The sequence below is a fragment of the Phyllopteryx taeniolatus genome, chromosome 2, assembly GCF_024500385.1.
Source record: "Phyllopteryx taeniolatus isolate TA_2022b chromosome 2, UOR_Ptae_1.2, whole genome shotgun sequence".
Lineage (NCBI taxonomy): Eukaryota > Metazoa > Chordata > Actinopteri > Syngnathiformes > Syngnathidae > Phyllopteryx > Phyllopteryx taeniolatus.
In genome coordinates this window covers 37,709,178-37,736,784 of record NC_084503.1, presented here as the reverse complement: position 1 = coordinate 37,736,784, position 27,607 = coordinate 37,709,178, and the positions used below count along the sequence as shown (strand labels likewise).

The window sequence follows — 27,607 nt, the reverse complement described above, 5'->3', positions numbered from 1 at the left end:
GTGTCTTAAAGGCCCACCGTACACTGCGCAATGCGCTCGAGCCCAATTGGACCGGACCATCGCAAAAATAAATAAATAAAATTAAATTAAATAAAATTCCCGCACATTGAGCAATTGGATATACGGATGCCCTGAACAGCGAGCTTGTATAGATAGGCGTTTGATACGGCACATACAGTATATTGTACTTCATCACAATGTATATGTAATGCCTTACTTGTATACGCATCAATACATTTTTTTGAAAAACAGCTCACTTTCTCCCGTTCATTTGAACATACGCGGTACGCACCGCTCGCGTACATTTTGGCCACAAGCTTCACTTTTTCATTAAAAAGGTACATTATAAATATAGTTAAGTATTGTTGTAAAATACAATATTTGATACTTCATATACTGTATTTGTATGGCTTGGGGGCAACGCGGCAGCCGTTGTCTGGCTCCCTTTGAACCCGGAAATGTATTTTTAAGCGCGAGTGAAAGCTTATGTGCATTTTGATTGGCTGTACTCTGCGACTCATGAAAATAATTGCTCAACCCCGCACACGCGCGAGAGTTCAGTCAGGTTCGGCCGCATCGCTCGATGTGCGGCAAACTATAGAGAATCGCAATTTTCAATTTCAATACTGCAGCGTTTCAGGCGTCGTAAGAGAGATGTCATAACATGAGCCCAGGACAAAAACCTTTAGGATCGGAACCAGTTTGCTTGCATTGCTTACCTTTGTGTTTCTGCAGCGCCTTCTGAGTAGACTGCAGCACAGATTCATGGAACTGCTGGGCAAATTCCTCCGGGGTGAAGCTGTCCCACGGTTTGGTGCGTCCATTTATGCTGTGGACGCCCTCCTTAGCCTGTAGAGGGAGCGGGGGCCGCAAGCTGTTCAGCAGGCTGGAACTTCTCTTGGAGATTGGCCCCTCGGTGGCCCCCCGGGCCTTGTCGGGGTAGACAGCTGGAGAAGGAGGATCCTTTGGTCTTAGCGTGTCCCCGAGGGGTTTTGGGTGGCCATTAGGGGACGGGGACAACGGGCAATGTGAGGAGGGGCTGTGCGGCTTGACACTGTGGTGGTCTTCAGATTCTGAGGGTGGCTGGGAACATGCGGAATCTGTAACGATGTCAACATATTTTAAATAATATGGTATGCATTTTGGCTTTTAGTTTAGGGTTAGTGAAAACGGACTTTTTTGGGCCTGGGTTAAAAAGTTCATCTTGAATGTTTTCTCATTAGCTTAAGTATTTCTGTCTTTCATTCATACATTTTTTTGTGAATGTTTTTCCAAGACAGGGATTATTATTTATTTTTTTTTTAAACAACACTGCTGTGGACAGAGATTTTATTTAGTGGAGAAATGTATGTGTGTACATTCTTTGAAAGAATACATCAAGTGAATAAACTCGCTAATGCGATACTTGAGGAATGAGGAAGTGCTTGATGGGTCCCACCTGTAAGCTGTGCTGGGGGGCTTTTGCACAGCGGATGAGGGGCATGTCTGATGGTATCCAAGGTTACGCTCTTTTCTTTAATGGCTTGAAGCAGCTCCACCGCCCTTTCATTATCTACAAATTGAAAAAAGTAAATAAAAATAAATGACTGAATTTCACAATCCTATTGTCATTTGTGGGCAGTGAAACCGTAAAATAAAGGTGTAATAAATGTGTGTGTACAAGAACATTTCCGCTTCAACTAATATAGTCCTCCTTTCAAACTACGGTAAAAAATGCATTATGTATGCAACTTGAATACGCTGTTAATGATACAGGAAATTGAGGGTGAGATGGTGGCATCTGGTGTCAACATGTTAATGAGAGGCGGCTGCATGTAAAGCAGACTGCGCTCAACTGAAGTGAAGCGTCAGCGAGCTGTGGAGCCCGCTGAGAACAACTACAATGCCCGGAGAGCTAATGAGCACGAGATGGTTCTGCTTTGCTCTGCTGGAATGAGATGTAACACTGATATGAGTCACTGATGAAGATGTCAGCATGGCGTGTAAAGGGCGCTGGGTCGATGCTGTGAAGTTTAACCGGTTGACTACAGTAAACACACGTGGGGAGTGGATGCAACAATCTACAAATACTACAGTCTCTTGCCTCTTCTCTGCTGAAGTGTGACATGGGAAAGTCTGAACATAGTGAGGAAGCGCTTCTTTTCCTCCAGCTCTGGTGTTCGGTCCATCTCCTCAGGGGTGAAGCGCGTGCTGAGTTGCGGGGGAGGAGGAGTGCGTTTTGACTGCGAGGCAGCTGGCGAGGGGCTGCGCTCCCTGAGCATCCTCCGCCGCTTTCTTCTCTTCTGCTGCACCAGCTCCTCCCGCCGGCTCACAGTGGTCAGGCTGAACATTCCCAGGAAGTCCAGTTTCTGCACAGAAATGTTGAAAAAGTTAATACTACCACTGCCAAGTCAAGTGGTTTGTGTTTGTGTGTTGGTTGGTGTTTTACCTCTGTGGAGTCATCAAGTTTGAGTGGGGGCTGCTCTGCAACCCTTCTGAGATGTGCCCTCACTTCCTCCTCATCACTTTCATCATATGAGTCATCCAGATCATAGTAGTAACCTGCAGAGAACTCACAGGTCACCAAAGCCACTGCTAACTACTACTAACTTAGTGTCACCTGCACGTTGCAGTTCCCTGTTACTATCAATAAGTACAATTTCAGTAAGCATTTTTTTGTGTTTCATTGTGAAAACTGGATACAGTGGACCCCTGCTAATCGCAGGGAGCGGGTCGAACCACGAATAGCGAAAAACTGCAGATAATTGACACCCATTGTAATTGCATTTTTTTTTTTTTTTTTTTTTTTACTTAAAAAAAATCTTTAATAAATGGGAGAGACTCCCAATAAGCATTTTCAGAGTTGGTTCCCACCCCCCAAAAAAAAGAAAACGAAAAAGGAATAACAAATGGGGAAATAGGGGAAACAAATGAAAAACAGTCTGCGGTGGTCCACTGTAGACATACATTCAAGGGATCAAACTGACTAGTCAATGACGGTTAGAGGTGGATTAATGGCCAATCGTGTTTTGGCTTGAATAACACTGACGCCACGCTGAAAGCAACAGGCGCTGGATCTGCACATCAAACTAGCAGCCTCAAGTGTGTGAAAATATTTCACTAAAAATGAGACAGTAGCACGGTCATCTGCAAAATATGCCAGTCAAATAACATATATCAAATATAACATAAGAACAAGCGCTGTGCACGTCCATCTGAAAAGGAATCCGCTAACGCTAGCTGACAAACAGCCTAAATTCTCATGCCAGCTGTCAATTATTGAATTTAACAAACGCCCTCCTGTAATGGAAAAAAAGACAGTATACTGCTTTGACGATGAAATGAGGTTGAGTGGTGGTCCAGCAACCTTCTTATTGTGAAAATGAATGGTTCCTGTTGGCTTGACTCAGCACTAACAACGAACCCAAAAAAAAAAAGAAAAAAAAGAAACCCTTCATCCTTCACCCGCTGACACACGGCACACCCCCCTTGACTCACTAATCCAATCACAAATCACAATCAGACATCTTCACTGCCTCACAGACAGTTGGAACTACGAAAACTACATTATTGCAAAAGCATTTTTCCTGCTCCTGTGATTTTTTTTGTTTCATTATAGTACTGTTGAGGGTAGCGACCCCGCAGTTGTGTTATGTGAATTGATGTTAGACTTATACAGTTTCCAACTGTCTGCGAGGCCATGAAGGTGCCTGTATGTGATTGGATTAGCGCGTGTCTGAATGTAACTGGATAAGCGAGTAGTTGGGGCGAGACCATATGTCTACGACTGGGAGAGTTAGCTTATATTTGGAGGCCGGGGCAAACAGTTGGCCGCACAGCGAGCTGACAACTGAAGAAATATCAATGACGTCATCGATTAATCGACATCAACTCGACTGTCATCCCGAGAGCGGCGACTACAAAAATCCTGAAGTCGTTCAACCCCTAACATAAATAATAAAATAACAATCTGTACTAGAGCACTCATTGGCACCCTCCCATGTGGGACCGACTACACCAGACCTTGCGTGGTTGGTCGTGATGTGACGTTATTAAGTACTGTGTTGAGTTGAACAGAATTTTATTGCTTGTTGGTCCCATCACAAAGTCTTATGTACTGTAACACTGACTGCGTGAGTACCTTTCTCCTTGGCTTCCCTCTTCCTCTTCTCCTCCAAGTCCAGTTTACTGACCGGCCTTCTGTGCTGCTGAAGAACCTCGTCATAGATCAGCATTGTGTCTGGCACCGTTTCCTGTGAGGCTACCTGTACTACACCTGACCCAGACACCATGCCAACTGCTTGTCCGTGACGACTGTGCCCTTGGAGGCTCTTCAGTCCAGCATTGCTTTTGATAGCTCCTTCCATTTCATACTGGCTGGTCAGTGACATGGACGCCCGGTGCTGGCTGAAGAAAGAGTGGGTGGATTTCTCCAGATCGGCGAGGAATGTACTGGGCTCTGGCAGGCCGGGCGGCCCTCTCGGTTGCAGATACTTCTCCATTGTTCCACTGTCTCTCCTCCTGGCCCCATCCTCATACTTTGAGGGGCCGGGCGGTAGCCTACTGAGCTCAAAGTGTCCCATCCCTGAGGGATCGTGGGTGCGCCGGGACTCTGAGGGTGTCTCTATTAGAGATGCTGGGTTCCACAGAGTCGTGGGAGGCGGAGGGTGATGTTCGCGTGGGGGCTGAGAGGGTTTGGGGGAGATGAGTGGCGGAGGGGCACCTAAGTGGGAATGGAGGTCTCGGCTTCCTGCTTCCTGGTTATTTGGTCTGTGAACACAAAACGCAACATGCTTAGGCATTAATTAGAAAATAGTTCTCATGTATGAATGATATGCATTCAACACACATCACTCATTAAATGCCTTGCAGTGTGTGTGTGTGCACAAATTATTATTATCAAACACAGACACGGTAGCCCGGAGGACTGAGGGGGACGTGGCCAAGACACACTATGTCCTCCAGATAGAAATGGTCATTTTGGATCTAATGCGCACCCACACGCACACGGGGTAGACCACATTCATAGAAGTCAAGGAGATATTCTTGGGGAAAGCAGAAAAAGAAATGACAGTAAAGGATTACAGGATGACAATCAGGCTTTCTTTTTCAATCTTTTAGTAGGAAAGAATTTGCACGAAATGGCAAAGTAAGGAACAATATATACTGCAGCCTCACACCCTTGGGGCTGAAGAAGTTATGTAAAGTGTATGTAAACATTATAAATAATTGTTTTTGGGGGGACACCCCCAAATGGAAAAACTAAAAATACTCAGGTATTGTTTGTTGTGTTTTTTATATAAAATTACAAAAGACCAACATTAGCAGCTGAAAAACAGCAGAGGAGTATGGTAGTTAAGGAAAAAACGGCAGAGTCAAAAGAGAAAGGCAGATGGACACAGACTACACTGTATCATCAAACCTGGCAGTAGAACTACAACATACTGCAAGAGCAGCCGCCTCATCAGTGCCTCCTATTTCTGTTTAATATTTCTGTTTGTGAGTCTAAATGTGTGTTATCTATAATCTGCACCCTATGATGTGATTCAGTGATTATACCATCGCGTTACTGATGGTAGACTTGTATGTCCTCGCTGTTCTACTAGTTCAGTATTAACCACAACCCAACTTCTTAGTGAGACAACACAAACAACACAGGCATTGAACAAAGGACAGGAAGTCGGAGGCATATGCTGTGCAAGGTTGACAGGATTAGTCAAGAATCGCTCTGCTTTTGTGTAGCTTAGCTGTCCCACCCGCTGCCTGTCTGAAACCCTCCCAAACAGATCTCATGAAACAGCAGTTAGCAAGACCCCGTTTTGCACCCTGCATCACCGCCTAAACACGGCTGTCAGTCGTGCCTCCATGTCGGACACAGAAGCGGGCGCGGACAGAAATAGAGTCAATGTGATTCTTCTGGCAGGGTTGATCTTTTTTCAGTCCTGTCTGAAAACAACCCTCGAAAGCTCGTCAGCCTTGGAGGCGTCAAAATACTGGCACCACTGACCCGATCTAGGCCCTTGCACACACTAATCTGTGTAGCAGCTAGGGGAAACCATTTGATGAATTCTTGAATTCATGTTTAGGAAAACAACAATCAGTCATCGAGTCATCCTTTTTTCTTTTTTCCCCCCACTGATAATTGGTCCAGTCGCTAAAAGAAGTAGGAAGTTGCAAAGATAAAAAGTATTTACTTTAACCCTCATGCAGGAGGCTAAATACAATGCAAGTTAATTAATATTTGGATTAAAATGTGTTTTTATTTCAAAAGGGAATATTTTCATCATGTTCAGATTTAAAAAATGATGGTTCATGTGTGTGGATAATTAAAAGCTATAACTTTTGCACAGCTCTCGCTATCTCTCGTTTTTGCTATTGGATGCGCCTCATTCTTAATTTTTGTCACTTTGGACATACTTTGTACCATCATTTAAATTTTGAAGTAAACTGTGAATAAACCATAAGGAGCGTCTGGAATTTTTCTTTGGCTGACGAAGTTTCAGACAATGAGGGAATGATTGATTGCAATGTCAGGCTAAGGCTTCATTGATTACGAACCGACACCTCAATGCATTCACTTTCCACTAATCTGTTTGGTATTTACAGTATTACAAAGTTCGCTACAAACATAAGAATAGGGATTATGCGCAACCAACTTCCACATTCGGTAAAACAGGTCGAAGCATAGATGTTTAGGCTTCGTTCGTTTTGACATACATGTACAAATAAATGATATACATGTATTTAACTTTGTTTGAAGACGCCAGACATAAAGAAAGCAACATTTTAGAAAGTTCGCGTTGAAACAATGTCATCAGCCCGTAGTTATGCTCATCACAGCATACATAGGAAGTCCGCTAACCTGCAGATTGTTTTACACTTAAATGGTAACTTACTAAAACATACTTTTATTAGTTGTCCAGCAGCCTGTTTAGGCAGTAGACTTAATTGTGACCTCTGCTTGCTGCTTCCAAGTAGTACAATCAGTGACTTTATTGCTTCAACACAAATTGTGCATATGCAAACAGTTTTTGTATGAATTGTGCAAGGTCATCAAGACAGTATTAAAATGGAAGGGAGCTGTCTTCCACCGAAAAAATCCTCACCTGTGCAAGTCTGTTCTGTGTTCTGGTGCGTCAGGATTCCGTCCCAAGTCCAGGTGCTGTTCCAGAACTTGCTGGCGGAATTCCGACACCTGGTACTGGCGATCCGCTTTCTCTTGCCGCAGCTTGCGTTGCCTTGCCAACCACCTCTCCTCCTCATTGTTCCTGGGAGCAATTATGGAGGTTGGGAGACCTGTCCCCATGGCGCTGGGCCCCATGTAGAGGCTGTGGCCTGAGATTAGACCAGGGACCGTATGATGCGATTGTACCATTGCAGAGTGGAGTCCTGGCGGGACCGGTTTTGGAGCTGGAAGGGGGGGCTCTTTGGTTTTATCTGTGAAGGAGCAGAAAGATCAGTGGGAGGGTGTTGATAAAACAAAATGATGGTGCGACACAGGCAGCAGTGACACATACCAGCCCGATTAGGGGTGAGTTTTTCTGGCTTGGTTCGGTCCTCCTGACCTCTCATGGCATGGAGTTCAGCCAGGTAGTGGCTCTCCATAGCCTTGGAGGCTTGCATCTCTTTCTCTCTCAGCGCTTTCTCCTTCTGCCTTTCCAGTTCCTTTTCTCTTTCCCTCTCTTTCTCCCTCTCTCTTTCTCTCTCTCTTTCCCGCTCCCGCTCTCGCTCTCTTTCTCGCTCCCGTTCTCTTTCTCGCTCCAGCTCTCGCTCCCTCTCGCGCTCCCGTTCCTTCTCTCGCTCAGCCTCCCGCTCCCGCTCCTTTTCTCGCTCCCGTTCCCGCTCCCTCTCGCGCTGCCGCAGCTCATCCTCCAGCTGAAGCCTGGAGAGAAAAGTCGACGGGCACACAGGTGTAAAGGAACAGGATGGGTTGCATCAAAACAAAACAAAACAAAACAAAAAAATAATCACATTTAATATACTAGTGTACAATACATGCTTGTATTTGCATGCCTAAATAAATAGGACTTTACCTCTCAGACTGCAGTGCTGAAAGTGAAGGGTGTGTGAAGTCTCCAGGGTAGCGGACCCCTGATAAGTGCATATGGACTGCGGATGGATGGATGGGGGGTAAAGCTCCCCCTGCTGGTAGTGGATAAAAAGGTGACCTCAAAGCAGAAAGGCAGAACGGGTCATCCATCCTAGGAGAAGAGCGTTGCATGACAAATAAATAAATAAATAAATAAATAATAATAGCATCAGTCTCGCATTTGAACAGCACACCATTCATTGTCATTAACCTTTGTGCCTCTGTCTCCTCAATGAAGAAACAGAGTGTCTCCCAATCTCTAAAGAAAGCAGCAGTGTCTGTCAGCTAGCCTCAATCACTGCACAGCAGCTGTCAGAGTCTGTGTTATGTTACAACTGTGTGTTGCTTGTGTATATCGGTGACATCCACAGCTCATCCCCTCATTAAACCCATTATAGCGCGGTATGTGATGGCTGCTGCACTTCTCTGATGTTGCGAGGCTGACAGGAGGAAGGGCGGTGGGGGGTGGGACGCGGTTTATATGAAGGCCTGAAGCAAGAAGGGCCCATCAACATACACACACACTTCTAGCACACAGTCATACATAATGTAGCGTCAAAATGATCCCATTTGGGGGGGGGAATCTGCTGCTGGTATTTTTCGAGTGACCGCTGCTGCTCTTGGAAAGATCTACACAACATTAGAACCTCAAAGAAATCCAGATTCCCTTGAAAGGAATATATTAACTTGACAATGTTGATTGTTGTGTTTTTAGCTTGCAGGGGAATACAACTGCACTACAATAGAGTTTTACACCAATGCAAACTACAACCACAATAGACAAATTAATATCCAACTGACGGTGGTAATAAAATTTGAATTTTCTCATCTTTGTAAAGTCATTTTTGAATGCAGCTTAATAGATTATATATATATATGAGATTAGTTGAAAATAGTTGCCTACAGTGGTGCCCTGACTTACGAGTGACCCGGATAACGAGAGTTACGAGCCGTCGCTCTGAGCAATTTTTGCTTTGACTGGCTAGAAAGGATTTGTGCTCCGAGCGCGATATGGTGGCAGCAAATTCAACTCAAGTCACCTCACAACAAGCAGCAGTTTAGCAGATAGTGATCAATTCTGCAAACATAGAGCCTTTAAGCTGTTTATACATCTCATAATGCTTTCAGTAATAAATATCTGAACACAAATGGTGCACCAACACATGTAGGCAGACAATACAACAAACTGAGGAAGTGACTTTCGGCTTTACCCTGTCACGGGTCACTACAGCGAGTCAACTCAATTTGTTTGGCACAATTTTTACACCAGAGGCCCTTCCTGATGTAACCCATTTTTATCCAGTCTTGTGACCGACAGTGGCTGGGAATTGGTGAATTGACCAGGAATCAAACCAAGACCATCTGCATGAAAGGTAGCTCACAAACAAGTACTGTATTCTTTATCGTCTGCAAAAACACGACAATATTACTGAATATTACTGAGCACTTGTGACTGTCTTCTTTGTGTATAGCTGTATGTCTGTATTATACTGTGCCCTAGTGGCCAAGGCACGAACACCAGAAGGAGCCGCACAATTTATTAATCATGATGCACAAACTGTTTAATTCTTAATTTTTTACATTCTATTTAATTATGTTAATAATGTATATTTTTGTTAAGAACAATAGTATTTACTGTATGTTTTTATAAAGAACAATGGTACAGAGTGCTATTTTTCTTATTTAAAAACAAAACACTTTTTGGGGAGGCTAGAACAGATTAATGGCATTTCCATTCATTTTAATGAGAAAGATGATTTCAGATAAAGTGTTTTGATTTTCAATAGATGTGCCAAGTCAACAAAACGTTTGTATGAAGAGGCCCACCTATACGGCGTGAAGGAGGGGTGAGGCAGGTAACTGGGATGGTAGTATGCAGCAGCGGCAGCTGCAGTGGCGGGGTCGAGGCCCAATGGCAAAGAGGGCATGCGGAGAGCATCCTCAGTTGTGGCGTAGGGCCTAAAACCACGGAGGTACTCTTCTGGTACAGGACCAGGCGGCACGGCATTAGGCAACTGTCTGGGAAGGCTGTTAACATATCAAAAAGGAGGGAGTTGAAGTTGATTGTGTGCAGGGGAAATTGTAACAGTTTCAAAAAAAATATACATATACCGTAATTTCTCGTGTATAATGCGCATTCCCCCCCCCCCCCCCCCCCCAAAAAAGTCAAAAATCAATAGTGCGCATTATACATAGGTATAGGTAAAAAAAAACTTTCACATTTTATAAATGTATCCCGTCACCTTGAGGTTATGAAAAAGGTGTACACTTTCATTACAATATGCCACCGCCACCTAGAGGTTATGAGAAAAGTGTGGCCTACACTTTCATTTCAATATGACAGGGGTACGTATAACTGCATATATGTACCGTTGTGCTCATAAGTTTACATACCGTGGCAGAATTTGTGAAATATTATTATTTTTTTTTAAAGTTATTTATTTATTTATTTATTAATTATTTTTATTTTATTTTATTATTATTATTTTTTAAATACGACTGATGACTGACCAAAAACCATCATTAATTTCTTTATGGTTATGTTTTGTTTAATGATAATGCTTTTCTGAAATGCTTGACAGTTTAATTTGAATTCCATTAAAATAAAATTAAATGTGTTTTGCTTGGCCCTTCATGTTTTCTTTAAAGAATTGTACACATCTTACAAATTCTGCCTGGGTAATCAATCATATGAGCACAACTGTGTGCTTTCTCATTTAGTAGATAAAAGTAGGGCTGTGAATTTCAAAATAAGGGCAAATAATAAAAAGAAAGTATTACGTGTTCAAATAAAGTGCTAAACTTCAGAATAATTCTTTGAAAAAACAAACAAAATACAGATAATACTTCATGTTTTGATCATATGGGTAGAAGCAAAATCATGCATTATAAAAATGCATTACACATAGGTAGAAGCGTTTCCAGAATTTTGAGGTCAACATTGGGGGTGCGTATTATACATGGGTGCACATTATACACGAGAAATTACAGTATACAATACAAATAGCATGTTGGGTAAACATCTCATTCCAAAGTTTAAAAGGTATTCAACACATGGCGACACTCACTTGAGCGGCTGGAAACGTGAATCCTGCATCACAGCGCCAGGGGGGAGACCAAAGGCATAAGGATTTCCCAGGAGGTGGGCAGGGACTGAGGGGCCCTTTTCCTGGGGGAGGGTCCCCTCTGCACCCAGCCGTTCCCTGCTGGCCCCACGAGGCCCCGATTCAGCCTGGGGGAAGATGCAACCAGAGAGTCTTAGTCATTGTTTGAGCAGACATGTGACCGACACGCTTGTCAGTGTTGATGGAGCCCATCCTGTGAGGGGAAAAAAAAAAGAAGTCTGTTTACGATTCAGAAGTCTCTCTCACCGCCTCTCCTTACACCTCAGCCATCTACAGCAATTCCCTACAAATATAAAACCATTCCATCATTTCTCTGGGCATATACAGTATGCTGTATATACTCCAAACAGGACATGCCCAAAGTCACAAAAACAACTAAATCTAAGCAAGAAATGTCATCCTGAAGAATGTGGTAATGTACAGTGGGTACGGAAAGTATTCAAATTTTTCAATCTTTTTTATATTGCAGGCATTTGCTAAAATCATCAAAAAGTTATTTTTTCCCACAATGTACACACAGCACCCATATTGACAGAAAAATAATTGAATTGTTGACATTTTTGCAGATTTATTAAAATAGAAAAACTGAAATATCACACAGCCATAAGTATTCAGACCCTTTGCTCAGTATTTAGTAGAAGCACCCTTTTAAGCTAATAAAGCCATGAGTTTTTTTGGGAATGATGCAAGTTTTTCACACCTGGATTTGAGGATCATCTGCCATTCCTCCTTTCAGATCCTCTCCAGTTCTGTCTAGTTGGATGGTGAACGTTGGTGGGCAGCCATTTTCAGGTCTTTCCAGAAATGCTCAATTGCGCTTAAGTCAGGGCTCTGTCTGGGCCATTCAAAATCAGTCACGGAGTTGTTCTGAAGCCACTCCATTATTTTAGCTGTGTGCTTAGGGTCATTGTCTTTTTTGAAGGTGAACCTTGGCCCAGTCTGAGGTTCTGAGCACTCTGGAGAAGGTTTTCATCCAGGATATCCCTGTACTTGGCCTGATTCATCTTTTCTTCGATTGCAACCAGTCTCCCTGTCCTTGCAGCTGAAAAACACACACACAGCAAGATGCTCCCAACACCATGCTTCTCTTTTGGGACTGTATTGGACAGGTGATGAGAAGTGCCTGGTTTTCTCCACACTTACCGCTTAGAATTATGCCCAAAAGGTCTATCTTGGTCTCATCACACCAGAGAATTTTATTTGTCACCATCTTGGAGTCCTTCAGGTGTTTTTTTAAACAAACTCCATGCGGGCTTTCTTGTCTTGCACTGAGGAGAGGCTTCCGTCGGGCCACTCTGCCATAAAGCCCCGACTGGTGGAGGACTGCAGTGATGGTTGACTTTCTAGAACTTTCTCCCATCTCCCAACTGCATCTCTGGAGTTCAGCCACAGTCATCTTTGGGTTCTTCTTTACCTCTCTCACCAAGGCTGTTCTCCCCCAATTGCCGGACGGCCAGCTCTAGGAAGGGTTCTGATCGTCCCAAACGTCTTCCATTTCAGGATTATGGAGGCCACTGTGCTCTTAGGAGCCTTAAGTGCAGCAGAATTTTTTTTTTGTAACCTTGGCCAGATCTGTGCCTTGCCGCAATTCTGTCTCTGAGCTCTTCAGGCAGTTCCTTTGACCTCATGATTCTCATTTGCTCTGACATACACTATGAGCTGTAAGGTCCTATATAGACAGGGTCGTGGCTTTCCTAATGAAGTATCAGTATAATCAAACACAGCTGGACTCCAATGAAGGTGTAGAACCATTTTAAGGATGATCAGAAGAAATGGAAAGCACCAGAGTTAAATATATGAGTGCCACAGCAAAGGGTCTGAATACTTACAGCTGTGTGATATTTTAGTTTTTCTTTTTTAATAAATCAACAAAAATATCAACAATTACGTTTGTTTTCTCTCACTATGGGGTGCTGTGTGTACATTAACGAGGAAAAAAATTAACTTAAATGATTTTAACAAATGGCTGCAATTTAACAAAGGGTGAAACATTTAAGGGGGTCTGAAAACTTTCCGTACCCACTGTACAGCACCACCACATGAACAATGACTTCCTGGATTATGTGTGCACATCTTCCACACAAAAACATCCACAGGGAAGGCAACATCCAAAGAGAAACATCCTGCTGCCTGTGTTTCTTGTCAATCCTACATCTCTGACACCTCCCTCTCTGCCTTTGGCAGCATGCTTAGACTCACTTATCCAATTCCACAACACACACACACATGCACACACGCACACCGTTTCAGAGGTACAAAGACATCCTGCTGAGGGAGTGGGAGAGCGCTTTCTGAAAGCTTTGGTTTCTCTTTGGCAACAAATGCAATTGCTGAACAGAGAATCTTGCAACCTTTGTATAAAACAAATCCCATTCAGTGAGACATTACCCTCTGCATTGTGTTTCTGCAACCAGTGACCCAAGCTGACACTGATGTGCAACATCCATCCTCAAATGCCCCCTAATGTTTACTCCACACATCTTTCTTTGTTTCTTCGATACACATTTCCACAGATCGCTCCTTGTTTGTTGGGCTTCACTAAAAAGGAAGCTGCTTCACTCTCTCAAACAGCAAAGAGATCACATTCCAAAAACAGACAAGCAGATAGGATGTTCATATACGTACATGCGGTATATCATTCATGTGAACTTGTAAAAGCAGGAACTGAGCACGTTCCGAGTCCTGTCCCTCCCAAAAGTTATATAGTTGCAAAACAGACAATGAACCTTTCCTTTTCCTATCTTGCTTTGTTTAGGGCTTAAAGCAGCATCTATAATGTATATTTACTTGAGGAGATTATGTGTGATGACGATCAGCATACAGTGGAAAACTATCTTGACTGCAATACTCTATATAAATTTTTTTAATATCATGACCACAGACAAATTTTTGTTACATAAAACACATTGCAAGCAACACTGTTTAACCTTTTAATTCTATGACGAATTCGAATTTGAATGAAAATGTGTCAAGTCAAGATCATACACAGAGGTTAGTGTGACACGGTTTTCATAATGACGGCAGTGACTCAGTAACTGTTAGTTGGTGCAACGCCCAGATGATGATTACCGCTAGAATCAACTGTTCCTTTCCACCCAATTTCACAGAAATCCCATCATAAGAGGATGAAACAAAGCACTGCGGTGCTGCTGCTTTTCTGCGATTGCCTTACCACCGTCACTGCACGTCCTTATCATGTTTCATGGAAACAACAAACGCACATTTAAATGAAAATGTTTAAGCATATTTATCCAGCCCTATGAAAATTATTTTATGTTTGCACAAGCACAATTGTGTATAAACGAAGGTACAAACGGCTGTACCAAAGACACAGGTTACAATCCACATAAGAAAGAACTCAAATCACCCAGGTACTAGTACATCTGTGCAGACATTAGACTTTGACCACTGACTTCTCTTTAACAGCAGCTTGTTACGCATGCAGGCACATGTACAAGTGCGCAGTCTCAAAGACACAATCCATTTACTGCCATCTTCCTCGGAGCGAGCCGGGCCCAGTAACCTTCCGTGGCTGAGAGACCCTGCACATTGTAGAGTGCTCGTTTACGCCTCTCAGATGGAGTCCTGACTCTAAATTGCCAATTAAAAAGCAATTACTGGCCGCAGCGGGAGCAAAATTCTGCAGTCATTAAAGCAAAATGCCAACGCACCAAACCCTCCTTCCATCACTGCCTTGGCCATTACCCCGCCTATGAAAGACTGGCTCATCTCAGGGACACTGAATAGAAAGCAGGGCTCATATTGTATGTTAACACAGCTACAAACAAGCTTTTATTACAGACTGTAAAGGGGTTTAAAGATAATCCCACAGCCTCCATGCTAACCGTTTTCTTTTAATTGAGTGACCTCTATGGCCTTATGGCTCTCTAGGACCACGAGGGTCTTTGTGCTCACTGAAGGGGCATAGCAGTCAGGCTATTATGACGCCATCTTTTGCATCTCTGGTGTTGCACTTGCCCACCCCAGCTTCTCTGTCCACATCAATTGCCTCAACCTCGTCATTCTTCTGCTCCACAAAGCCGCTGGAGGCCCCACAAACCTGGTGACACGACCTTTCCATTTCTATAGTGACTTCTTTCATACACAAACGCAGGCACACAAACATGTAAACTAACAAACAGCCTTATTTACAAAAAGAAAACATGTTTTCAATTTAAGTAACTGAATTGGTGACACTCTTGAATGGCAAGAGACACTCCCTCCACTCCAATCTCTGGCTGACCCTTGAAATCTTCAAGTGTTATTTTGTAAAAAGCCATCACTAAGATGAGTGAGGGTCATTGGGGGGGATCTTGTCCAGACAAGAGGACAATGGCCTGAATAACACTCACATATTTCAAGCTGCGTGACCTCCTCACTGGCTGTTTGCTGTGCCCCCCCTTTCCTCTCACCCTATCCCTTCGGATCCATCAAACTGTGCCCAAACCAGTTTGTGCATGGTGCCAGGCAAGTGCTGTCCATAACCGTGTGCTTGGCCTCCACCATTAGCCCTGAGCTGAGATAAGAAGGCTTAAAGCAAGGCCATAATCCATAATCCACTCCTTATCAAAGCAAGCAGCTCTCCCTCCCTCCCTCTTTCTAATGCCCCACTACATAACAGCAACTGTGTGTCAGGACTCATGAGGCGGAGGATGCACTTGACTGCGTGGGTGAGGAAGGCGGGACTAGAAGTGTAGTTGGAGGAGGGGGAGGAGCCTAAGGGCTGTGGACTTTGCAGGAGCTGCTCCAAGGGCAAGAGGGCTAAGTAGGGAGGCTGTCACCTTGATGTCCCAGGGGCGGCGGGCATTGTTTAAGTCAAGGAGCCAAAGAAGGTGGGTAGTGGTGGGATGAGGGGATAGTGAACTCAGGCACACACTCATTGCCCCACTAGCTTTGTCAAATGTACAAATGTCACATATGTAGCACCCTAATCTTGAGTAACAGGTCAGCGAAAAAAAAAAAATCCATTAATCCTTCGTGAGCCTATCTGCGTGCACGCTTGTGCTAACTGGCAAGCTGAAGAATAAACACTCCATCGCCTCTTAGACGGCACACAAGGAAATACAAGGAGGATACAGGCCTAAAAATAGAACAGTTTTCGCAAGGGGTTCTTTTTATTTATTTATTTATTACCTGGCGTCCCTCACTCCTCCAGAGGCCGTTGCTAGTCTTGGTTGGAGCAATTGTGACGACGGGCGGAGTGTTTTGCACGCTGTGGCCTGTTGGGGGAACCAATACAGGCCCTGGACAGAGAGGACCCCTCTTCGGCGTACTGACTGGAGAGCTGTGGTTGGTGGCTGGCGACGACACTGGGGAAGATTCACTGCTGATGGAGGAGGCAACTGGGGAAAGACAGGGAAGAGAAATTAGTGCAGTAACAAGGATATTTTCCTGCTTTACACAAGGAGAACTGATTAGTGAGGATGTAACAACATCTAAATCTCACGGTTCGGTTTTATCACAGTATTAATCTCACGGTACGATGATTATTGCAATCCCGTGGGGAAGCTCACGATATGGTAGGAAGGTTCACGCCACGGCACAGGTGGGGTAGAGAGGTGCATGCAAGCAGAATCAAAAGCCCACACTTTTTCTCGCTGGCAGAGTCCTACTTGATAGGCTTAAGTAGTTTGTGTGCTTTCCCACTGGTTTTTGTGAAGAAAAATTATAAATTACCCTGCACTTCTATCCTTGTCCAGCCAATGTTTACATTCGTTTACGTCCAAAATGATATCATTGCGGGAGCAATAATCATGCTATGCTCAGAATAACAAAACTGTCCATTGAGAAGTTGTCTGTTCACCTATTTGACACCAATTTATTGTCATGTTTTTTTATTTATAACATTATCAATTGAATAATGCCTGGCGGCACAGTGTCCGACTGGTTAGAGCGTCTGCCTCACAGTTCTGAGGAGCGTGGTTCAATCCCCGGCCCCGCCTGTGTGGAGTTTGCATGTTCTCCCCATGCCTGCGTGGGTTTTCTCCGGGCACTCCGGTTTCCTCCCACATCCCAAAAATATGCATGGTAGGTTAATTGACAACTCTATATTGCCCGTAGGTGTGAATGTGAGTGCGAATGGTTGTTTGTTTATGTGTGCCTTGCGATTGGCTGGCAACCAGTTCAGGGTATACCCCGCCTCCTGCCCGATGATAGCTGGGATAGGCTCCAGCACGCCCGCGACCCAAGTGAGGAGAAGGGGCTCAGAAAATGGATGGATGGATGAATAATGCCTTCCGTGATTCCTCTGCTTCAGTCCAAAATTTTAAGTCAAGTCAGAAACACAGGAACACTCCTAAATGCAGCACAGGTATAGAAATACAGAAACAGTCAAGTAACAAAAAAATAAAAAATTCATGGGAATCCTTGTTATTTTCTTTTTCTCTGCTTAGTGATATGCTTAAATTCGGTGAGTCGTCTCCTCTGATCTGAGAGTGGAAGAGAGGGAGCTGGCCAAACAGCAACCACCACAACCTGCTTAAAAAAAATCATAACAGGAAATACTGGTCTGTAGCGGTTCTGTGAACAGGGTTTAGTTTGGATGGTAGGGCTGCTGTTCAGTTCTTTTTTTCCAGCAATCACATTTAATGTTTCTAACTTTCAAGGGAATGTACGGTAATTTCTTGGAAAAACGATGTACAACCCCAATTCCAATGAAATTGGGACGTTGTGTTAAACATAAATTAAAACAGAATACAATGATTTGCAAATCATGTTCAACCTATATTTAAGTGAATACACAACAGAGACAAGATATTTAATGTTCGAACTGATAAACTTGATTGTTTTTAGCAAAGAATCATTAACTTAGAATTTTATGGCTGCAACACGTTCCAAAAAAGCTGGGACAGGTGGTAAAAGAGACTGACAAAGTTGAGGAATGCTCATCAAACACCTGTTTGGAACATCCCACAGGTGAAAAGGCAAATTGGGAAAAGGTGGGTCCCCTGATTGGGTATAAAAGGAGCTTCATTGAATTGCTCAGTCATTCACAAGCAAAGATGGGGTGAGGTTCACCTCTTTGTGAACAAGTCCGTGAGAAAATAGTCGAACAGTATAAGGACAATGTTCCTCAACGTATAATTGCAAGGAATTTAGGGATTTAATCATCTACGGTCCATAATATCATCAAAAGGTTCAGAGAATCTGGAGAAATAACTGCATGTTAGCAGCAAGGCCGAAAAACAACATTGAATGCCCGTGACCTTCGATCCCTCAGCCGGCACTGCATCAAAAACCGACATCAATGTGGAAAGGATATCGCCACATGGGCTCAGGAAGACTTCCGAAAACCAATGTCAGTAAATACAGTATGGTGCTACATCCGTAAGTGCAACTTGAAACTACTATGCAAAGCAAAAGCCATTTATCAACAACACCCAGAAACGCCGCCGGCTTCTCTGGGCCCGAGCTCATTTAAGATGGACTGATGCAAAGTGGACAAGCGTTCTGTGGTCTGACGAGTCCACATTTCAAATTGTTTTTGGAAATTGTGGACGTCGTGTCCTTTGGGCCAAAGAGGAAAAGAACCATCCGGACTGTTATGGACACAAAGTCCAAAAGCCAGCATCTGTGATTGTATGGGGCTGTGTTAGTGCCAATGGCATAGGTAACTTAGACATCTGTGAAGGCACCGTTAATGCTCAAAGGTACATACAGGTTTTGGAGAAACATGCTGCCATGTAAGCAACGTCTTTTTCATGGACGCCCCTGCTTATTTCAGCAAGACAATGCCAAACCACATTCTGCATGTGTTACAACAGCGTGGCTTCGTAGTAAAAGAGTGCAGGTACTAGACTGGCCTGCCTGCAGTCCAGACCTGTCTCCCATTGAAAATGTGTGACGCATTATGAAGCGTAAAATACGACAATGGAGACCCCAGACTGTTGAACAGCTGAAGCTGAACATCAAGCAAGAATGGAAAGAATTCCACCTACAAAGCTTCAACAATTAGTGTCCTCAGTTCCCAAACGTTTATTGGATGTTGTTACAAGGAAAGGTGTTGTAACACATTGGTAAACATGACCCTGTCCCAGCTTTTTTGGAACGTATTGTTAATGATTATTCGCTGAAAACAATAAAGTTTATCAGTTTGAACATTAAATATCTTGTCTTTGTAGTGTATTCAATTAAATATAGGTCGAACATGATTTGTAAATCACTGTATGTTATTAGTTGTTTAACACAACGTCCCAACTTCATTGGAATTGTAGATCAAGATATCACTATGCAAAAAAAAAAAAAAAAAAAGACATTGAAAAATTGTCTTTTATAACAAATAAGAATCCTTCATTCATTATTGATTTTCCAGATTCATAGATCAAGACAATTTGTTCAAATGCCCATCCCTCACTGAAGACAAAAAGGGGATTGTAGCACTACAATAGCAACACATAGCACACTTAAAAGGCCAGATGTATGGCCTTAGGCACCTATTATAGCATGACACTGATTAGGATGAGCAGCCCTTTGAGAGTCTCAACAGACTCCGGAAACGTTGCACGAGTGTCAAACACTCATAGTGAATATACATAGTTGCACATACATTTGCAATTCCGCTGCACGCACGCACACAAACATACACATCAGGTGGTGAGAAGCTGGCCCAATGAGCTTCTTTGCCGCTCTGAGGCTTGCTTAACAAAACCCTCCAGGGACAGCCTGTAGCTGAGGGTCACAGTCTGGTCACATGCCTCGCTTTCCTCACTTCTCACTTTCCCTCTTTGTCGTCCAAACGCTCCCAAATGATACACTCACATTCACACATCACAGCAATTTCAGTTTCAAGACCACACATATTTACTGTATCTGTCTGTATGCTGATAACTATGATTCCTAACAAGGGTGCCCAATATCCCTATCCTTTCTTCTATAATCTTGACCAGCGGGTCTACTTGGCTCATCAAAAAGCAGCATTACGCAGTCAAACTGGGTCACAACCAATTTCAATGGGACCTACACTTCAGTGTGGGAGCAAGAACAGAAGATGAGTACAAAAAATGCGCATCCTTGAGCAGGTAGTTGGAACGTCTACAAGCTCGCAAGCACCCGCACAAAAGAAAGACAGTTGAAACCGCAGGCCACTTTCAGATCTACTTTCTCCCCACCATCAACGAAAACCACAGGCCTCTTCCATATCGCCATTTCTTCCGAGCGACGGTTACCGTGGTAACTGAACAGACAACATCCTCTCATGGTGGGTGCGGTCAGGGAATTGACTGATTTTAAACATCTTATTCTGACTAATAACACTAAATAACGCAAGGAATCAATAACGTCAGTAAGGCGACGGTCCAGAAATCTGAAGATCTACGGTGGGGTTGAAGTGTGTAGTTGGCTAGAATAGTGAGGTGAGACATGAGCATGAAAAATGAGATGGGTGGTGACTGGGGGTTAAAAAAATAAAGTGAGAGTGCAAAAGAGTTGTGAGGCGAGGCAAGAGGTGGAGCGGAAAGGAAACCGGGGTATTGATGGGGGTGTGTCGGGGGGCATATCTTGTCTACACAAAGGCAATTAGTAGCTTAATCCTCCCCTCTCACCTCGGAGAGCCATGACTTTCCCCTGCAAGACTTGGCCAATCAATAGCTGCCCACTCAGCCTGGGGAATGGAGGTACACTTAATACAGCTCTTGTGTCACAGACTATTCACTGACCACACACATACACACTAACTATGCTCTATAAGGATGGGGGAACAAATGAAGCTGGAAGGATAGAAGAGGCAGAGATGAGAGGAGAAGTGAGCACAGTGATACTGTACTGCTAAGCAACAGACCGCCGCTCCATTTATTTCTCCCGCCCATCTCCCCCACAAGCCCTCCTCTCATCTCCTCTGTTTCGTCCTCCTTTTCTGTTAAAAGCAGAAAAGACTGGAGGAGAGGCGGAGCAGCCTAAATAATTAAGTGAGCAGGAAGAGAAGCAAAACAGGTGAGTGGAAATAAGAGCAAGCTATCCAACAACAAAAATATTTACACAAAACGTTGCCGCAGTTCTTTAACAAGATGTTGACCAAAAATCAAACCACTCAAACTCCTTTTCCATTAAAAGGCCAATATCTATTATTCTAAATATAAAAATGCTACTATTGTCATAACATACTTAATGGATGTCATGTCTAAAATATGTGCCTCTTCTTCTATATACACTAACAGTGAATGTGGCTTCCTGTACGGAAACAAGGCAATGCCCAAACTACAGTAACCTCATATAGTATTGATTGTTGATTAATCGTGTCTTGAGGTGATTATGGCAAAAAATGTGTGCATTACTTGGCTGCAACCAGTTGAGTCACTGCTGATTTTGACTAGTCAACTAATTTGTAGTCTGAAGAAGAACAACACATCAGCTATGGAAAGGTCAGCACACATACAGACCTTTGCTATGGGACAACTCCTACAGAAAGCTATAAGTACTTCATTTTGCTGTATGTGGCATTTCATGTGAAGAGGTTTGCTATTTGGAAAAACAAACCACAGTATCTTTTTCATACATAATTGATATAAAAAGTATATTTTAGAAAAAGAGAGGAACCCAGAGTAGGGCTGGGAAACAACAACAAAAATTGAATATCTCGGCTAAGTCGACTTCAAAAACAGGTTGATGCAGAATTTAAGCATCAGAGCTCTGCCGGGACCAAAAAAAAAAAAAAGAAAGTTCCTCCTGGAACCATGTTTGCGCCGCCGGAACCAATGTTTCAGACTGACATTTACTGCAGATGGACACAGTGTTGGGCCACTGATAAACTTTGCCAAAAACGACAAAGGTGCATCAATGTACATATAACATGATTGATGTGATGTGAGTGAGCTGAATGGTAGCTACCGTTTTTCTTTTAACCTAAAATGGTAATCGCTATTGTACTAATGCTAATTGTGAATGCTAACTGTTTAGCAAAGGCAATTAGTCTAGTATTCGATGAAATATCGATAATTGATTCTAAAGATTCGATCGTGACAGCCCTTCTTGAGAAATAGGCCACAAGAAGTGATGAAAGAATGTGAGCACCAGGGTGTTTGATTTATGCGACGCTTCTTTCTAGATCGTGTCCTCTATTACAAGTCTCCCAGACTGCCTCCGCACTTGACCGCTCGAGCTGAGCCACACATGCGCACACATAAATGACAAACAACAGACCAAGCTGTTGTCATAGGCTTTGTTCTCTTGCGGATGCTTTTCCTTTATCCATTGACCTCATCCAAGAAACCCCCCCCCGCCCCCCCAAAAAGTCAGGCTCTGTGATAGATGTAGAGATGCACAAAGTGTGTGCTACTGTGCCAAGAGAAGATGGCGGATTAAAATAATGGGGGGAGAGGGGATATTCTGTCTTCTGCTGACTACACAACTACAAACTGTACATTGCAATTTAATGCAGCACTGTAACTGATGAGGGTCACGCAAGAAATCTGGTTATGCTATATGGAGGAGGGTGGGCGGTGGTGGTGTGGTGTGTCAGTCGGGCTTGTTTGTGAGTGTGTCAGTAACAGTCACAGCCTGAAGGCTTTTGCCTTGAAGGTGCATGCAAAGCACAGCCAGGCTGTGCAAGCTTCAGGCAGGCTCCAGATGGAGAGGTCACAGACATACTTCCTCACTGTCCCAGCATGCTCCTAGAAACAAGGAGAGCCTCCGGACACATGCACACAAACACGTACCTTACAGTCACACCAGAAGCTGACAAAGACCTCAGGTTTTCACAAATCTGCTAATTACTATCAAATCTTTCAGGGGGGTTGGGTTCCTTGCCAATGCACTCCACTATCTTGTGCCCCTTTGTTCTCTCTCTTCCTAGTCCCTATTTCCAGGGATGGTACAACAGTTGGTATGAAGCCAGTGATGAAATTCTGATGATGTGTGTACAAGCGTGTGAGAGGAAACAACTGCGAGGACTAAACCCAGATCTGCCTAATTAATCACATATCAGCGGGCTGGGCTTTTTGAGGCAGAGTGTTATCAGCGCTGTGCGTGTGTATGTTGTGTGCCCCTCCGATGCTCATTATCCATCACTCTTCAGCACAGCTCTCAGTACTCAGAACTGTTCATTATATTTGCCACAGACAAGTGAAAATTCGTGTCTGGGTTTGCACGTGTGCAAATAAACAGCAACGGTGCTAGAGTGCTTAAATGAGTTCAGTAGCTGCCGGCGGTAATAGCAGCACTCAAACCAAAGCTAAGTCCTCCAGGCCGTAGGACGGTGAGTCATGGTATCCCATATACAGTACGGTACACAACTCATCTAACAATGGCGTCAGAGATTGAGAGTTAAGGTAGCTCATGAAAATATGGCATGCTGCAGCTTGCTTACAAGGTTTCAAAGACAACTATTTGCATGCGTGGGGGTGTTGGGGTGTGTTGCCTATAAATACAGGCTCAGAAGACAGACATGGCTGGAGCTCCAGGGGTGACATGGCTCTACCCACCCCAGGGTCATGGCTCAGAACACAAGCAGAGTTGCCCCCGATGCCCCGACGGCTGACTCACATACACATCACATCCGAGACCTGCCAGGCGGCACAGTCAGCAGGCCTCAAAAATAGCAAACTACTTTTTTTTTGTGGTTAAAAAAAACAAAAAAACAAAAAAAAAAGGTGCTCGGCTTTATCAGCAATTATGTGGTGGCTTGTTTTTTTTTTTTTAATACAACAAAAAAAAAAATAGAACCCTTTAACTTGGCATTCACATATTCTCATCTCGCAGCAGGATGGGAAGAATATCAAAAAGCAAGACAGGGCAATCAGAAGAAAAAATATCCTATAAAAAGGCAAGTCCTAGACAAAAAAAAAAAGTGAAGTAGAAAGTAATAGAGCGTGCATGCAGGGTTGAGAAGTGAAGTGAGATGAAGGGGAGATGGATCGAGAGGGAGGTGATGAGAGCCGAATCCTCTCTCTATCTGCACGTAATAAATCATTTGCAGGGGAGCAACGTGTCTGGGGACAGCCAGGATGCTGAGCCAGGCCAAGGGTGGAACACAGGGCTAGCTGCGTCTCTACATAAGCTAGATATGAGCACACACAAACACATACAGGCCTCTATAAACTCAAACACAGATAGGGAGCGAGAAAGTCAAAAAGTGGTCACACTGGAAAGTAAGTTTGAATGGGCTAGTAATGGGCTAGCTTAGTAATAGGGTAGGGACAAATAGGGTATGGACAAAATATTAATATTGCAATATATTGCGTCATAATTGTAATTTAGTTTAATTATAATTCAATATCAATACTGCCACTTTCCATTGTCCAAGCATGTGAACTTGCACATTTGATGACCACTTAAACTTGATGTGGATCTCTGTGTTCACTTCAATTGACTGATAACATTGATATGACCACAGAAAATAGATTTTGATGTTTTTTTTTTAAACATATGGATGCTCCTCTACTCACCACTATGTAAATATTTGTCCTTCTTTTGATTAAGATCAAAGAGTCTCATCACTGTCGAGAACCGAGCCGATCGTCATTACTTTAATTTTGAGCTGTTGATTGAGCTTTTGCAACTTATATTACATTACAAACTGTATATATAGTAGTGATGAACCAAATTAAAAAATCTTGGCGGAAAACGAAAACCAAAAGTGAGGAAACCATGGCCGAAAATCAAAACACCGAAATAAATTATTATGGTAATTATTAGTAAAACTGGATTTATGGCTATGATTGAGCACTAACCTCACTAAAAATCCTATCACAATATTTTTTTTCTTTTCATATCAGTCGATATCGATTCACTGTATATCACAATATGAAACAATTATCTTAAATGTTGCCTGTTAGTCTTAACGTTTTGATTTAAATATTTATTTCGTCTCAAAAGTTGAACATGACATGGAACATTATACAACTGCCTAAAACAAATAAAATATGTTTATATTCATAAACATGTATAATATGACCATGTAAAAGCTTTCCAATTCCGATTTACGCCCAGGGAGTTGGTAACAAGGGTTATGCTTTTTGCTTTTCATAACTTTGATAAAGGTTAATCCATTTATCTTTAGTCTTCAGAACTTGGGCTCATCTCTGTTCTCGTTGGCAAAGTCCAGCCTGGCCTTCAAATTCTTACTAATCAGTTGTTTGCATCTTCTAGTGTTGCATCTGTACTTTTGTTCCTCTTCATGACCTTCACTCCTGCCCTCTGAATGTTGCTGAATTCACTAAGAGTTTTTTATTATTTTTTTATTTTTTTTAGTGTCTTTGTTCAAAATGTTTGTCATCAACAGCTGTTATTTTTCATTGTCTACCCTACATCAATGGTTTATTTAGTCTTCAAGACATTCCAAATGGTTGTATTGGCTATGGCCAATATTTGTGCAGTGGCCCTGATTTGAGTTTCCAATTTCTCGTGGCTCCACAATTATTTGTTTTTCCCATTCATAGACAACTCTCGAGTTTTCATGTTGGTTACAACTGTAATGAGTATAATAGTAGTAATGATTCCCAACATACAAGCTCATTTGTAAAACTCACTGGAAGGCATCTTCTAGGATGGGCTCATTCATCTTCATTGATCAACAATGATGCCAGCAGCAAAATTAACACCGATCTCTACAGAATTTTATTTTTTGCCAATTTAAATAACAATGCGACCTAACCGATTGGGAGAGCCTCTGTTGTTCAGCACTTTAGTGACCTAAAACGCACTGACGCAAAACACACAGCCAAAACAAAAAAGGAGTTCATCAGGAGCAAGTGGAAGGTTTTAGATTGGCCATGTCAATCCCCAGACTCAAACCCCATGCAGCATTCATTTCCTCAACACAAAAAACTGAAAAAGGCTTAATGGATTTGCAATTCAATATTGTTTTACTCACTTTTATCTATTTTAAGTCCATCTTTTCCAATACTTTTGCCCACTAAGAATGTTGTGTTTTGTTACAATTAATGCAATCTTGTAAGTATCTGATCAAGATGTAAATATCTGGGAAAAAAAAGCCGAACTAGTGTTCTTTGTCTCATATTCATTTTTGATGTAAAAGACAAATGTTTTCTATAAAAATAAAGGACTTGGCCTCACTGTTGTACACACAAACATATTTGGACAGAGAGCACATTAAGTGGGCGAGTGAGAGTGGCTCGTCTTCATCAGTTTCTGAAGGATCTTCAACTAAGTCAATTTCTTCCCTGCAAATAGCAATATTGCACTCAGCTGCACAAACGGCCCGTGGAACACTCTTAAACACAAATACATCAAGAACAAATCTCTGTCACGCAGACAGTTACAAAGGAGGCTCTGACTTTAAGGTCAAATCACAACTTTACCTCGTGGTTCTTCTGCCTGTTTTGCCAGTTTTCGGAGTGCTGCAGCGAATCCAGAGTGAGCCGATTGGGCGGCTGGGCTCCCATTGGCTACGATGGAGCTGTTGAGAGGCGACGGGGTGAGAGGGCTGACCGTCGCCGTTGTACGGGTTGCCGTGGAGATCATTCCTAAGGATGGTGACTTTGGCTCATGGCTCATGCCTGCAAAGAAACAGAAGGGATGGAATGATTTTAATATCCAATTGAGCATTTAGGAGCGAGAACTGTCAAATAGTTGATGATACGTTTATTCATTCAAGTCTTTTCACATAGGTCAGAACAATATACTACTGAACGACAGCTATGCGAAAGAGTACAATCACCTTCGTCAAAATGGATGGGAAAAACAACAACACATAAAGCTGCTCTCTTGCACACTGATAGTGTGGTGCCGAGTTTCTGTGACAGCTGCAGCGGATGGGGATTGGTGGTGTGAGGGGCAGAGGGCCATTCATTGTACAGCTTGGGGTCAGAGGTAGAAGGTTACGAGGGCAGGTCAACCTTCCACAGCCAAGAACTAAACGTCTGGCTGCATGTCTGCTTGAGGTCAAAGGTGAGACAACACACAACATCGGAACGGCGCTGGCGCTGACACAATCAAAGTGATTGTGGTACCTTGTGTGTTAACTATGCATGTTATCAACAGTTCACGTGTGCATGAGACTTCCTGCAACAGCATAACGGAAAAGGATGACTTCTCGTGTAAGATGGTTGGAGGGGGAGAAAGGGTGGGAGGTGGTTCCTTTTCTTCCTGTGTGTGTTTGTGTGTGTGTGTTGAAAGGTGACACCGCGTTGACAGCCCCTCAGTCAGTGGAATCCCTAAATGCCAGGAGGCCGTGTGATAGCCTTACATGCTCCGACAACACACACACGCAGGTCAGTTCAGAGGATATCGTCTATGTTCATACTAGTATACATAAAACTAGCACCCAAAAAATGACCCACTGACATAGAAAAAATGTCAGTAACTCAATTGTATAAATGGGATTTGTATCTGAGTTTACTCTCGAGGCTGAGAGTGCTATAAATAGATTGTGTCCCCTCCGGAGCCGAGCAGCACGGCACCCTGCATGTGTCTGACACATACACAGCAGTGGATTCATACATGAGAGAGAGACAATAACATT

At 43.1% G+C, this 27,607-nt stretch overlaps 1 protein-coding gene across 1 annotated transcript in view; it reads right to left on the bottom strand.

Moving 5' to 3' along the window:
• gse1b (Gse1 coiled-coil protein b) overlaps positions 1-27,607 on the bottom strand; it is a 198,045-nt gene that overhangs the window by 5,695 nt on the left and 164,743 nt on the right. The window contains exons 3-14 of the mRNA XM_061766079.1: positions 26,445-26,642; positions 16,327-16,535; positions 11,137-11,300; positions 9,896-10,096; positions 8,013-8,180; positions 7,497-7,861; positions 7,086-7,416; positions 4,121-4,749; positions 2,429-2,541; positions 2,084-2,348; positions 1,439-1,552; positions 720-1,100 (exon numbers count right to left, since the gene is read on the bottom strand). Of these exons, the coding sequence (XP_061622063.1) occupies positions 720-1,100; positions 1,439-1,552; positions 2,084-2,348; positions 2,429-2,541; positions 4,121-4,749; positions 7,086-7,416; positions 7,497-7,861; positions 8,013-8,180; positions 9,896-10,096; positions 11,137-11,300; positions 16,327-16,535; positions 26,445-26,642 (3,138 nt within the window). The remainder of the gene's footprint in view (positions 1-719; positions 1,101-1,438; positions 1,553-2,083; positions 2,349-2,428; positions 2,542-4,120; positions 4,750-7,085; positions 7,417-7,496; positions 7,862-8,012; positions 8,181-9,895; positions 10,097-11,136; positions 11,301-16,326; positions 16,536-26,444; positions 26,643-27,607) is intronic.